Consider the following 16,194-nt stretch of genomic DNA (forward strand, 5'->3'; position numbering starts at 1 on the left):
TTAATTTCCCTGTAACTTTTTACCAATTGCGCGTAAATCAAAATTAACGTCACCGTTGTTCTTCTGATTAAATTTGCGCCTTAAATCATGTATCACATGACCCTATTCCTATTTTAAAAACTTAACCTTAATTCAAAATGGCGGATTTCAAGATGGCCGCCGTCAGGTATACCCTTACTATATGACTTCCCCCTAGTCCTAATATGTACCCATATATTTGTTATTCATCTTTTGTCGTTACAAGAGGTCTTACAGAGCTTTTACCTCCAACTGTATGAAGACTATTCTGTACTTTCATGTGATGTTCTGGTAGCTGTATCTCCTAAACCCCTGGAGCTTCGCACCTAAAACTTCACTGAAATACTGACCACATTTAGTACTACTTTTTCATATGTGTCTCAGTCAGCAACTCGATTCACCCAAACGTAAGGTTTACTTGTGAGAAACATACAAATGATAAACATATATACTGACAAATACATATAGTCTAGATACACACACATATACGTATATAAACTGAAAAATACATATCGTCGTTCCAACTAGAAAGCCTGCTATGTAACAGTTTTTTTTCTTTCTCCTGAACAATTTACTTTCAGTTAGATAAATATTTTCTAGCTGAAACGATGATATACTGAAAACATGTACTAAAACATATACAACTAACAAACACATATTCTAAGAAATACACTAAAAATCATCTACTGATATATATATACTGAAAACATATACTGTCGTACGAACTAGCAAACATGCTAAGTGACATTTTTTTTCCTTTTGGAGTTATGAACTTCCTGTGATATTTCCTAAAAACAAAAAAAAAAAAACAAAAAAAAGTAAAGTGCAGATTTCCAAATTGTTATTACCTCCAATAGTACATGTGACAGGTAATTTCAGATACAAAAGTTTAAGATGATCTTGGAAACTACATTTTTTAAACATTTTTTTGCTGAACAATTTACTTTCAGCAACAGCAGATTTTCTAGTTGAAATGATGATATTCTAAAAATACGTACTGAAAAAGATATACACTGAGAAACATACAAATGATAAACATATATACTGACAAATACATATAGTTTAGGTACACACACATATACGTATATAAACTGAAAAATACATATCGTCGTTCCAACTAGAAAGCCTGCTATGTAACAGTTTTTTTCCTTTTTCCTGAAGAGTTTACTTTCAGTTACATAACAATTTTCTAGCTGAAACGATGATATACTGAAAACATGTACTAAAACATATACAACTAACAAACACGTATTCTCAGAAATACAATAAAAATCATCTACTGATATATATATATACTGAAAACACATACTATCGTACGAACTAGCAAACATGCTAAGTGACATTTTTTTCCCTTTTGGAGTTATGAACTTCAAGTGATATTTCCTAAAAAAAAAAAAAAAAAAAAAAAAGTGCAGATTTCCAAATTGTTATTACCTCCAATAGTACATGTGACAGGTAATTTCAGATACAAAAGTTTAAGATGATCTTGGAAACTATATTTTTTAAACATTTTTTCGCTGAACAATTTACTTTCAGCAACAGCAGATTTTCTAGTTGAAATGATGATATTCTAAAAATACGTACTGAAAAAGATATACACTGAGAAACATACAAATGATAAACATATATACTGACAAATACAAATAGTTTAGGTACACACACATATACGTATATAAACTGAAAAATACATATCGTCGTTCCAACTAGAAAGCCTGCTATGTAACAGTTTTTTTTTCTTTCTCCTGAACAGTTTACTTTCAGTTACATACCAATTTTCTAGCTGAAACGATGATATACTGAAAACATGTACTAAAACATATACAACTAACAAACACATATTCTCAGAAATACACTAAAAATCATCTACTGATATATATATACTGAAAACACATAGTGTCGTACGGACTAGAAAACATGCTAAGTGACATTTTTTCCCCTTTTGGAGTTATGAACTTCCTGTGATATTTCCTAAAAACAAAAAAATGTAAAGTGCAGATTTCCAAATTGTTATTACCTCTAATAATACATGTGACTGGTAATTTCACATACAAAAGTTTAAGACAATCTTGAAAACTATATTTTTAAACATTTTTTTTCTGAACAATTTACTTTCAGTGTCATAGCTGATTTTCTAGTTGAAATGATGATATACTGGAAACATGTACTGAAAAATATACAACTAACAAACACATATACTGAAAAATACTAGTGAAAACCAGAGGTAAAAGTGGATCTGCAAAGGTAGGGAGACGCATTGCATAACGTCGTCTCACTTGCTTTTCTTTGAGTATTGTATTTTTTTTAGAAAGTGGAGGGACGATACATATATTTTTTTTTTGGAAGTGGGCGGACGGCCTCCCCTCACGTTATTCCCCACTTTTACCCCCGGTGAAAAATATATATACTAAAAAAAATCATGGACTGAAATATATATACTGAAAAAGACATACTGTCGTTCCAACTACAAAACCTGATATGTGACAGTTTTTCCCTTTTTGAGTTTTGAACTTCAGGTGATGTTTCCTAAACAAGTAAACGTAGATTTCCAAATTGTTATTACCTATAATAGTACATGTGACTGGGGTAATTTCAGATACAAAAGTTTAAGGTAATTTTGAAAACTATATTTTTGAACAGTTTTTTTTTCTTTCTCCTTAACAATTTACTTTCAGTTAGAAAGCAGTTTTTCTAGTTGGAACGAAAACATATTGAAAACATGTACTCAAATATATATACACTGCAAACCATACAACTGACAAACACATATGACGAACATACATATACTGGAAAATATGAATGCAGCTTACAGACGTTTTACAATGTAAGATATTATTCTTTTTTTTTTTTTTTTTTTTTTTAATAAAGCTAGCCATACGGCCCGTTTAATGGTACCAATATATGGTTACCAAGGAAATACTGACAAGAATAGCTGAAGAATCGTGGAACTTAGCCCTGAGATTCGAACCGGAGGCCTCCTAAAACAGAGACAAGAAGAGTTAGTAAACGTCAATACTGTTTATTCAGTAAAATAACAATTTAATAAAAGCAAATTTATCTTCGTGAAATGCATTTTTATACAAAAGGTACTTTCTGAATTACCATTATTTTTTAATTGCTCAATTATTGTTTTTTTTTTTTTTTTTTTGTAATAATCATTAAATTATTTACTTATGAAAACAACCTCTCACAAGAAATGCATGTTTATTTTAAACCTTTAAATATAAAGGGCAAAAGTTTCATATTTGGACTTTTTCACTTGTTATTTCAGACCCGTCATTAACCCTCGGACTACCAACGGGGGGGAGGTACTTCGTGCCCACCTCAGTATTTTTTTGTAGTTACTCTTCTGATCGTTTCTTTAAAGTTATATATATAAAAAAATATATGTTATTGCTTAACATGTTTAGGTAAAGCGTATACCTTATGGTGGTTCGAATTGAACTTTGGTGTGTCTCGTAAAATGTGATATTTTAAGTTTCCTAGATGGCAGTATGATAATTAGCAGTATCCCGTCTTTTCTGAATTTGGCGGTTTAGTCTTATCGCGTATACGGTTCATTTTGAGAGTTTCACGTTAGTATATTTCATAAATTTGCTATTTTACGTTGGTGGTCAGAAAGTACTCCCCCGTTTAGTAGGAGATGTGACTGATATTTAGAAGTATCACTTCTAGATGCCAGCATAATAAATAGCTGTTAGTCTTATCCTGTTCACTTCAGTCCCTGTAGTCCCTGTAGACTTTTGACAGACTTTCTAACTTGTTTCTTCTGCAAGATATATTTAATCTTAATAGCTGGGCAGAAAATCACCCCCCCCCCGTTAGTAGTCCGCGTTACAAAGAATACCTAGGTAGTGCGAGGGTTAAATTACACGAGTTCAATGTCATAGGCTCAGTGAGGACTCAGAATATTTTACACCGTAAGATTTTTCGCAAACAAAATATAAATTTCGTAAGAAATTTTCTGAACTACTTATTGACAATGATGCTGAACATTAAAGGAACCAAGTACTTTTGAATCGAGAATTTTTTAAAAAAAATTGAAAATGAAATTTTTCAGTTTTACGTCCCATAGTTATGCCGACTAGGCTAAAGGAGACGGTGATGATGACAGATGAATTAAATGGTATAATGGAGGAAGTGGGAGAAAGCGGGAGAACCCCGGGAAAACTCGCACACACGGTGTTTGTTCATCACAAGTTTCACTTAGCGCGAGCTAGGATCGAACCAAGGACCCCATGCATCAGAGGTAAACGATCTACCAGTGAGCCACCGCTGCCCTAAAAAAGTATTTTTTTTCTATCCCATTATGGACGCCATGCTTACGAAATTTTTATGTGGCAGAGGGAATATTGCCTTGTTCAATGTAAATTATAACAAAATTTTGAGTTAATCATGTGGCCGTGGTGGCTCAGTCGTAGGGCTTTCACCTCTGGTGCGTGGGGTATCTAGTTCAATCCCAGCTCGCACCAAGTGAAATTTGTGGTGGGAAAAACACAGCATGCATGTGCTTTCTGCGGTTCTCTCGTTTCCCCCATGTTGTTCGTTTCACCATTGCATTCATTTCTCATGACCGCCATCTCCTTTAGCCTAGACGGCATAATCGTGGGACGTAAAGCTTAAGATTCCACTTCATTTTTAAACCTTCAGATATAAAGGGACAAAAGTTACAAATTCAAAAGTTACAAATACTTTAGACTTACCATTGACTTAGACATTTTTTTTAAAAAAAAACTAATTGTTGACATGGTTGAAACTGCCATGATGCTTGATATTAAAAAAAAATAATAATAAGTTTTTTGTCTTTCACACAATATGATTCACAAATATATATATTGTGTTTCCCAAATGGGCACTACGCTTATACATTTGGTATGCGTCATGGAAAGAATTGCCTACTTCAGTGCAATTTATAACAAATTCTAAGATAACTTACTCATACATGATCGGTTCATACTCAATAACTATGAGAAAAAGTGTCCTCAGTAAAGCCAGTAATTTTTGTAAGAACTTAAGTTAGCGAATATAGTAATTATTGCCAAGGTAGTTTGACATCAGTTCCAGTCCAGGAGTGATTAATCTATTTTAACGGCTTGTATGCGACCAAAAACAAGCCAGATTCACAAAGGCTATTGGACAATGACAAAACGGCTGCAAGTATTTGATAGGTTTGTTGTATAGATAAGTTGATTGTTTTGTTGTTGTTTGCTGATTTTAGCGTCCTTTCATCACAGAGGCTATATGGAACAAGGACCTACAGTAGAGGATGTAAATTACTGTATTGAATTCGAATTTTAAGACTTTCACAGTGGGAATCGAACCCGTAACTCCGTACAAAGAGACGCGTGTTTTGACAACTAGTCTGATGGGGAGGAAATTACAAAAGCCTTTCCAGTTCTTAGTTTTAAAAATAAACAAACCAAAGCTGTAAATCAGGCATGATTGTATAGATGCCAACACTGTAGAAGTTTAATTGATTATTAGCTTATAATTTGACTATGATAACCATAATTAACCATAATTAAAAACTGGGGTCATGGTAACTCAGTGCTGAAACACCCATCTCTAGTGCGAGAGGTCATAGGTACACTCATGTCCAAAATGATTGTCGCATATCTATAACTGTCTTCTTGTAAGAATATAATTTGATAATGCTTTTGCAGGGTACTTTTAATACCGATACTATGTGTATAATCGGGAAATGTACATTTGTGGTAAATTTCATAGCAAAATAATTATAAAGACGAAAATTAGAATGAATTGAACAAAATGTTGCTAAATGGACAAGAAAATTTTATTTTCGTTTTATTGTTCTTATTTACTGCTCTTTTAACATGAAATTTGCCATATACATGTCTTTGCCGATTATACACATACTAACATTATAAGAAATACCGGGCGAATTCGTTATCAAATTATATTCCTACAACAACATATTTATAGACATGCGACAATAATTTTGGACATGAGTGTACTTAACTTTTCCCGCTTAGATGTTACATTATGCAGCTGCAGGATATCTGACATTTAACAGTCTTCCGTATATTACATACGTCAACTATATGTTATATACGTTCATCTGTATATGATGTCCTTACCGTCTAAATACAATCATACGAAGTACGCTTATTCGGAACACTTATACGGACAGTATTATAAAACATGTGTTTTCAGTTATATGTCTGCTGCAGGGAGTTATATACAAGGTGGTCCATTTGAATCTTTCCACGGAAATATCTCGAAAACGGTTGAACATAGTTGAATCAAACAAAAACTCAAATAGGAAATGCTATGGGGCAAATTGAATGGTGTGTTCGCGGTGATCCCAGGGCCGCCTTCGTGGGGGCCTAGGTCTCAACTTTAAATCGAAACGAATGTTACCTCGTTCAATAGATCTCCAAACACTAAATAACGTTGTAAATTTCTCTTTAAATATCAGTCATCGTGTTCAAAATGGCCACCAAGACATGGTGCCTGCATCTGATAAAACGTTCACTAGACTAATATGAGAACGGTTGGAGAAATTGAACAGAACAAAAAGCGAAACAGGAATATGGCATGGGCAACGTACAATGATGTGGTGCCCCCCAGAGCGGCAATTCATGGAGGCTCAGGGCCCAACTTTTAAAATTTTAAACGGATATATGGGTCGAGTGATACTTCGGTTGATAGATCTTTAAAAACTAAAAAGCGTTGTCTCAAAAGGTTTTTCCGATGGGTCACCGTTTTCAAAATGGCCGCCATGACATAGTGCCTGTATCAGATAAAACTTCCAGTACCACTAGTATGAAAACGGTTGAATATAAGTAAACCGAACAAAAACTCAAATACGAAATACAATGAAGCACATGGAATGATATTGTCGCTGTGACCTACAGTAACGCCCTTCATGGGAGTCCAAGGCCTAACTTCAAAATTGTAAATGGAAACATGGGACGAGTGATACTTCATTCAATAGATCTATAAAACCTAGAGAGCACTGGGGAAAAAACATTTTTCAGATAGGTCATCATTTTCAAAACAATCACTAAGACATGACACCTGTATCAGATAAAACGTCTTTTCGACGAGAGTTTCTGAGTAACGTTTTTGTGTACAAAGTATTAGTACATTGTTATTTAATAATTAAAAAAAATATTGTTTTAATTATTTTCATTCTTTAACAGTGAATATTTCAAATGGATAAACGTTTGAGGGCATCGCTTGGAGCTTCAGTTTTCGTGCGTAAAGTTTAGGAACGTGAATTGACGTGACATAAATTTATGATAATTTAATGACGTGCAGTTGTCTAATGCACAGATCGCCGATTAGTGGGCAAAGATGTGGAAAGCCAACGGCAATGGCAGTACAGAAGATACCATCCCGATATTGATTTAGTGGAACAGAAAGACAAGGACAATTTCAGTTATAACGGGCGGAGCAGAATGTATGTCCATTTTCAACCTACCCAGTACCACATGCAAAGGAAATTTAAGAGACAGAATATGTTCACTGAGATGTCCACAGTTACATTTCGATTAATTTTCAGCGGTAATTTCATTTGTGATCCTCAGTAACGAAATGGTACATATTGTTGCAGATGCATCCCAAACATCTTGCACGCATTGCGTTAAATTCTCAGGGGCGGGCAAAATGTTTGCAAGTTTCAAAAATGTATTACTATAACATTTGCTTCATATTTAAGTTGTTTCATGTTTCATATCAAATCACACTTTGTAATACAAGTGAGTGTTACCCTTCAAACCGAATTTCAACTTATTTTTATTCATTACAGTAAAAGTCAATTGTACACACAAATGTTTCAGACAAACCATATTTATTGCAAGTAAAAGTGCGGTTCTCATATGTCCCATTCATTCCCGCTTCTCATTGAGATTGCCCCATTCATTCTTGCTTCACTCAAATACGGAGGGAGGTCTGGAAGAGGATTTTCTAATAAACATATTTCTTCCTTTGCATTATGTCACTTTAGTCCTGCAGCCGAGTCATTGGACGTGAAAATTAGTTACACGCAAAGTTTTATCATAGAATTCGCTCAAGGAGTAGGCAACTAAACTAAATCTGGGGGGTGCAACTTTGGCACTTTTGGGCAATCGTAAGTGACTACTAGAGTACAGTAGGGCTAGTGTTTTCTTTTGGAGCAATATGTTCATCGAAACTACATTCATGCGATATGGGAAGAGTCAAAATTACATTGTGGGGCAAACGTTTAATCCGCGTACGGTGAAGACATGGGCCCACAGTTTGCATATTTGCAGTCAACTAGTCAAATACATTGACGATATGCGTGAGAATGATCATAGAACCAAATCCGTCACGCATCACTTTTTGTTCTGTTCATTTATCACCAACTGTTTTAATATTAGTGGTACTGGATGTTTTATCTAATACAACCACCATGTCTTGGCTACTATTTTGAAAACGGTGACGCATATGGAAAATATTTTGCAACAGCGCTTTTGAGTGTTTGGAGTTCTATCGAACGAGGTATCACTCGACCCATATTTCCATTTAAAATTTGAAAGTTTTTCCAGGGTTCCCATGAAGGTCGCCCCTGGGGGGCACCACGAAAACAAAATTTGATGTACCCCTGGCATTTTCTGTTTGAGTTTTTGTTTCTTTCATTGATGTTCGACCATCTTTGTGATATTTCCGTGGAAAGACTAAAATGAGGCACCCTGTAGAGTCGTATTTTAAATTCGAAAAATACAGGATTTATGCATGTTTTTACATACGCCACATACACATTTTCTTCTGTGCAAGTTAGTTTATGGTTGAATACATCACATCCGTGGGTTTTCTCGCGGTACTTCCGTTTTCCCCCACATTCTCATTCTACCAGCTCTTCCATTATCATTCACTTGCCTTAGTCATCCATCTCCCTTAACTTTACGGACATAATGTGGGACATAAAACTGGAATATTCCTTTCATCATCCATATAGGGACCTAAAGCTGAAACCTAAACCTAACCTTGGGACCTAAAGCTGAAAGATCATTTATCATTAAACACATACTTTACATTTTTTACTCTCTCTTTACAATTCTTAATATATTTCAAAGGTCTTTCCATATTATTTAGTTTATTTTCTTTTTTATATAAACTTTTTTAAATAGTAATTTTCTGTAATTTTCTGTAATGCCAATTTAAGCGAATAATATCAATGTTATTTTGCTTAATGTAGACGGTTTTGGGCACAATAAACTGTGATGTGTAAAGTGTTAATATAATTTTATTTATTTTTTAAGCTTGCTCTTAAAAATACTGAAATAATAATTTAGTTTTCGTGAATATTTATTACATTTTCAGCTAATAACATAAATTAGTAGACTTACTTTTACGCTTGTATAAGCTGTAGGACAACTATATTAAACAGTTAAAGCCTTTAATCGATATCCAAATAGTAGTTTATCATCTGGGTTGTGTGTGTGGAAAACAATGGTAACTACCACTTTTCTTGCCTCTAATATAGGCCTACTGTGAATAGAGAGCTGAAATGCGTTATGGGAGTTCATGAACCTACAAGCATGGTGCTTTCCTATTTTACCGTCGTCCCGATGCAGGTGTTCACCCACTCATGGCACCTGCTAAAACAAGTAGGTCTACCTGACGAAACGTGATGGTAAAAACAGCCGCGTAGAATAATAATGTAGCAGACGATACAGGTAACTTACGATTGCCTCTAGTAGGGGCGCTACAGTCAATTTTACTGCATTGTGGGAGAAATTGAAATTTACATTCCTTGTATAGGAAATAGTGCATCAGGGTGGCCAATGGACAGTTGGGTTGTTGTGCTGACTACAACAGTTTCTATATCTGCTGAAGTGTATTAACTGTGTATTCTTACCTTCACCCAGAATTTGAGCCACCCTTTACTTTTATGCAGGCTTGCATCAAGGATTGTTTATAAGTATTTCCTAAGTATTGCTATCTATATTCACAAATGAGCCAAATGTGTTTCGTGGTGCACAGACATCGTGTGCACGGGTTTTCTCGGTGTTTTTTCGTTTTCTACCACTTTCTTCATTCCACAATTTTATTCACTTATCATCATCACCGTCTCCTTTAGCCTAACCGGCGTAACCCTGAGACGTAAAACTGAAAGATTTCATTTTATTGAAGACTAGAGATGAAGTATAAAATAAAATCTCTGTATAAAATAAAATACTATAGGGTATAAGAAATAGTGTACCAAGTTTTGTATTGATAGGCAGAATAGGTATGAGGGAAAATCGTGTGTTGTTATACAGCCTTTCCCCTCATACCTATTCCGTCTATCAATACAAAACTTGGTATACTAGTTCCTTATCCCCTATAGTATTTTCGAGATACATTTGGATTGTATAGTTTTATCAATGGCCACTCCAGAGGAGTCCAAAGTTGATAGGAGGGATTTCTGGAGGGAATTTTCCCGACATTCTCCCAATTTTCCCTGTTCAGGTACATTATGGGCCCCAATACATAGCACAACTGGAAAGCTTGTTTTATGCTCAAGAGAATGAACTATAAACCACGACTTCTCAATAAACAGTGTTGACGCAATAGCTATTTCACTTTCTACGATTTTCTTTATACTAACAGGGTTAATGAGCCCCAGGGTCTTACTCCATTTTCCATGGCACCTTGTTTTTTTATGTGCATGAACACATCTTTTTTTATGTTTATCGAATGAACTAGGTTTGATTCGGATATCCGGTTGACAGGTTCATATTCTTTTCTTGTAAGATTTTAAATGTGACTTAAATAAAGAAATAAAATTAGGAGACGAAACCTGGTAATTGAAGCTAGCGTAGTGAGCTTCTACTATTCGACTCAACCGGTATATATGTATGTATATTTGTCCGACTGTTCCATGTTAATACTAGAATGAAGTATCATTTTTTTATTTCCTCACCGCCATCTCAAACTAGTGCGAGTCCTATTTTAATCCTCATAAAGATTAACGAACGCGAGCCCCATCTACTTAGTGTAATAAAGCTATTACTTTATTACGTCGAATTTACAAAGCCAAAGACTTTCTATCTCAGTCTATGAAATTATATCTCATATAAGTTCTTGTTTTACCGTTATTAGACTACTGTGACGCCGTATATGGGCACTCTCTCTCCGTTTATAATTCTAAAACTATACAGAAAATACAGAACTCGTGCATTAGGTTTGCCTTTAACTTAAAGAAATCGGAACATATCCTACCAGTGCTAAATAGAAACGACATTTTAACAATGTCGAGAAGAAGATACTTACGCTATAGTTGTCAGATATATAAAATCCTCAAAACTCAATCCTCACAATATTTATATTGTAAATTTACAAAGCGGTCACAAATTCACTCTCACGTTACGCATAACAGGGATAAATTCAATGTACAAAGACTTAAACTGAAGACGGATCATTTTCTAGAGCATTTTTCGAGAGTATGGAATGCGATTCCAAAAGCTCTCAGGGAAATAAAGTCATTTAATTCATTTCGAAATTCATTAAAATGACATTTGATGAAATCCCAGCTACTGGCCTCTGGCACTTACGACATGTACAGTTTTATGTAACAACTTAGCCAAATCCAACAATATCGATATTTTTATTACATATGTCATTTGTTTATTTTCTGATTTATTCTTTTACTTGTATTTTTTTAGTTTTTTTCTGTCCTTTTGATGTGTAATGTTTAATATTGTATTCTTTTGACAAGGGTTAGGTGGTAGAGCAGCCATGGCTGAACCTCGCCCGCTTCAATTCATTTCGTTTCATTCATTGCATTTCATTGAGGATAGCGAGAGTGAGCCCGAGTAAGCCGCAGTTGCAAAATGACCATCTTCACCTTTTTTCTATTTTTTTTCTACTAGAGTGTGCAAGGTTTAGAAACAGCAGAAGAACTAGAAATACCTTAATCAGCATATGCTGGAATTATCCACAGAAGTTATTTAGATATTTAATGGAACTTACGTTCCCGATTTGACAACTCAGGTTGTAATCAATTAACTGGTTGTACTGATCAATTAGCTCTTTGTAAACAAATATCTGAAGCGGCTTAAGTTGACTCGAATGAAAAGGTGAGTATGTATCCAAATTTTGTAATGTGTTGTTTAATTATTATTATGAACTGGAAATACTATTTTGTGTTTCTCCTTTTACCAACAAATCATAAAAGACGAACATATTTAATTACATTAAATCGTGAGTGCTCATATAAGGGATGTGTAAATTTGTACTTCCAACCTCCTCCCCAATCTTGGCATTGAGCAACTAATGTGAGAACATTAAATTTACAGTTTCATTGTTCAGAAAACTCTCGTTTATATGTCTGCTTGAAACAACACATATATATGCAATTTCAGAAGACATATATCGAAACTGGGCACAGAAATTTTAGTATTAATTTTAAATTTTGAAATGTTTTCAAAACTGTAGAAAAATGGGGGTGCGACTGATAAGCAACAAAGCATCAACATTTCATAAGGCATAAAGTATTTTATGCACTGGAAGTTGGACAACTCTAAAGCCAGAAAAAATATTGGCTTATCAACTATCTGTTGTTCAATTGTCAGTTGCTTCTTGTCATAATTTTTGAGATTTGCTGGAAGTTAATCAGAATATTGCCAATATCCTACATTTTCTTTATTATTATATATTATATACCACGCACATTTTGTCTCGGCTTGAAATTCGAAATGTCTCATCTCGAATTTTCAGTACAGTCGAAACAAAACCCGTCTAGTCAAGACTAATATATTTTCGAGTCGAGACAGCGTTTTCTAGAAACGAATCGAGACAATCTCAAATCTCGACTCGACATCCCTTCCTAGAAGTGAGTCGAGCCAACAGCCCATCTCAATCGAGCCGGCTCGAGTCGGCTTGAGCCGGTGGCTCACCTGAGAGGAACCGGTCAGTTAAGCCGAGCCGATGGACTCGTTACAACTGAAGCTTCTCGAACAGATGACTCACCTGAGCCTAGTCAAACTGAGTCGGTGGGTAATCCTAACCAAGATGGCTTAGCTCAACCGAACCACGTCAAGCCATCGGCTCAATTGAGCCGAGCCGGCTCGAGTTGTTCGGTCAGTTGAAGCAAGCCGAGCCGGTTGACATCACTACGCGGGTTGGACTTGTGCTTGGGCTCAAAAATTCGACCGTGCAAGTCTCAGCCTTGATGTTAAGAACTACAGTGTATACGCTCAGTATTGCCAATGGGTATTGGTACTCACAGCACTTGAGGCTGTCTCGTTATAAATATATTGTCGTCTCGTTACCGAGTCAAGACGAGATGCGAGCAGTGTCCCCTCTCGTGAACAACACTAAAAGTATTCCACATTACTACTTACATTTCTCATAGCTTTCGCTTCGAATTTAATCACTTAATTAGGCCATGATTTCAAAACCAGAACCATGATTTTAAAATGAGCTGAACGAGCGTGCCATTTATAAAATTTGACTCGACTCGAAACTCGACCTCAAAAACAGTGACTCGGCTCGGAACTTGACTCGAGAAAATTACCTTGACTCGTGCCCACCCCTAGTTCTATTCGTTCTATTCAACTAAACTTCGGTTCTATTTGCTCTATTCAACTAACCTTTGGTTGTTCTCAACTAAGCTTAAGTTCTACTCATTCTATTCGACTAAGCTTCAGTTCTATTATTTCTATTCAACTGATCTTCGGTTCGATTCAACTAAGCTTAAGTTCTATTCATTCTATTCGACTAAGCTTCAGTTCTATTATTTCTATTCGACTGAGCTTCGGTTCTATTCAACTAAGCTTAAGTTCTACTCGTCCTATTCGACCAAACTTCTTTTCTATTCGTTATATTCCACTAAACTTGAATTTAAACCCACGAATAGGTGACTGTTACCAATCAGTTTAGTGACCGGGAAAACTACAGATTTGACAGTCATTTTAGTCAATTTATTTTTCACTCCCTTCTCATCCCCATGCCAATAGGACTGAAGTTGGACTTAAGCAGCATCGAGTGCGTCACTATTCATCTCAAAGGCCCTGAAAACGATGCATTTGACACTAATTGGAGCGAAGCTTCTCTGTACTCGAGTTAGGTATTCGTTTGACCGGATACTACTCCGAGATCCTGAACCATTCTTAATCAAATTTGACATTTTGATTCGACAAGGTGTGCTGAGTGTCGATCGGACAAACCATTCAGAAATAATCAGCAAAAAACGGGGTACCCATAAACTTAACCTTTGAAATGCATTTTTCGTGCGAATTCTCATTGTGAACAATGGACAATTAAATTTTCAGGATTAGTAATAGGGAGAAGCCCTTTTCATTTTGTTCTGTGAACACAATAAAAGATATTTTCAAAACCATTATGCATTTCAACTACAGCGGACTCTTTTTAATTCGAACTTGGACAATTCGAATTATTGGATAATTTCAACAAAAGCTTATTCCCCTTGGAAACCGCATTAAAAACAATGGTAAAAAAAAATCGTGGATAAATCGAACATTTGAACCTCCTGTTTGGATAATTCGAAGTATCTAAAGTGCAAAAATTTGCAGTGTTCGACAAATTGCAAATAGAACAATGTAATTTCAACTGTTTTTTATATATCTGTTATCTTATCCAGAAGCGACCATGGGAAAGGGAAATTTTGTTGATACCACCTTAGCTGGACTCCCTCCCGTTATAGAGAATCCGGCAGAAAATGGTTGGTACGCATATGCACCTCTCCATCTCCTCAATAACCTGGAAGTGTCTTTCCCTCCTGTAGAAATGTCAATGACCTTGAACCCTGTCCTCCACTAGCAAATGACTTACAAGAACGATATATTTGGGCAATTCTTTTTAACTGAACTAAAACAGTGACAAAAAGGTAAGCAGATTCGTTTGTGATCTATTGGCGTGCATACGCACAATGTCGAATCACGGCGCCTGTTCTAATTCCTTACGAAAATGTGGTGTTTTATAGGTAAGGTGCATTACTTGTTAATTAGTTTTCCATATACAGTACAGTTATTTTGTTCCCTTGATTTTAATTTAAAATGAGAGTTTTTGGTTAATAGGAATTTTGGATAATTCGAAGTTTTTCTTGTCCCCTTGGATTTCGAATTAAAGAGACTCCACTGTATTTGTGCGTCCTGTTCGTTCACGAAAACAATTGATACACTTAAAAAAACTGTATTAGTAAGGAATAAAAGTCGATCGCATTGCTTCAAATTTGCAATTATTGCATACCTAGTTATATTTTACTGTGCTTGAATATGTACCTTTAGAATTCATTCTCCCGAGAATATCCGTGAATATTTAAATCTTCTAGATTCATTACCATATACATATCGACAATATCATCTTCATCGACCTCATCTGTGGGATGACCAATGTTTTGTGGAATTAAAGGGGGGACATCATCCAGACTTCCATCATCTTCACCCTGTTTAACAGGTGGAAGACCGCTGGATGAACCTCCAGCAGCAACTTCTCCCTGATGATCATCGTTCTGCAAAATAAATAAGTAAATAAACAAAAATAAACATTATCTTACAGGTACAGTGTACACAGAAAGTTTATAAAGTGATTATAGAATACAAAATTCCAATATACTCGTATAACTAAAAGACATCGTTTGAGAAGAAGCTTACCTCAGGATATTGTAGCGTTCTCCATTTATAGGAGTAGGCAGAGCTTGGTAGACTAAAATTATAGGTCCGGAATCTTTTCCCAGCACCGGTTTATTATAAAATCCACTATAAACAGTATTTTACAGAAATATTACAATGATGTAAACCCTCTATAATAAGGCTGGAATGGGTGTCCCTTCGACCTGATGGTCTCGGCAAGGATTCCTCAGTAGCAAAGTACATGAGGAGGTGTAGGACACTCTCTACTCCACTGCATGCCAGGTTGGGTTATGATTAGGATTCTCTCGCTGCAACATTGCAAGCAGAAAGAGAGGTAAAATTTCCCACGAGGCTCCACTGCAAGCCAGGAAGAGAAGGAACCGTTAACTCCTCTGCAAGCATAAAAAGGGATTTGACCAATCGAGACCGGTGACGGTTCATCGAATTGCCTCCGTTATATAGCACTCCAGGTGAAGTGGTGGCGCTGCTGTTTTCTCGTGGTCATGTGATCTGTGATGTCGCTGTAGTCTGTTTCGTCTACAACCTGTAGTACTTCATCATAAGGTATATTACTCCATCGTAAGGTAAATGTGCTTGTGGTTTATAAACAGGA

The 16,194-nt window shown here is 35.6% G+C and overlaps 1 protein-coding gene across 2 annotated transcripts in view; it reads right to left on the reverse strand.

Annotated features, from left to right (window-relative positions):
* Positions 1 to 1,358: 1,358 nt before the first annotated feature.
* The window catches only part of LOC145674534 (uncharacterized), a 123,109-nt gene continuing 108,273 nt past the window's right edge, over positions 1,359 to 16,194 (reverse strand). For both annotated transcript variants that reach the window (XM_081744690.1, XM_081744691.1), the window contains exons 7-8: positions 15,231 to 15,460; positions 1,359 to 2,993 (exon numbers count right to left, since the gene is read on the reverse strand). In XM_081744690.1, the coding sequence (XP_081600816.1) occupies positions 15,233 to 15,460 (228 nt within the window). In that variant the 3' untranslated portion in view covers positions 1,359 to 2,993; positions 15,231 to 15,232. The remainder of the gene's footprint in view (positions 2,994 to 15,230; positions 15,461 to 16,194) is intronic.

This window comes from Thermobia domestica, chromosome 17 (genome assembly GCF_964235325.1).
Source record: "Thermobia domestica chromosome 17, izTheDome1.hap1.1, whole genome shotgun sequence".
Lineage (NCBI taxonomy): Eukaryota > Metazoa > Arthropoda > Insecta > Zygentoma > Lepismatidae > Thermobia > Thermobia domestica.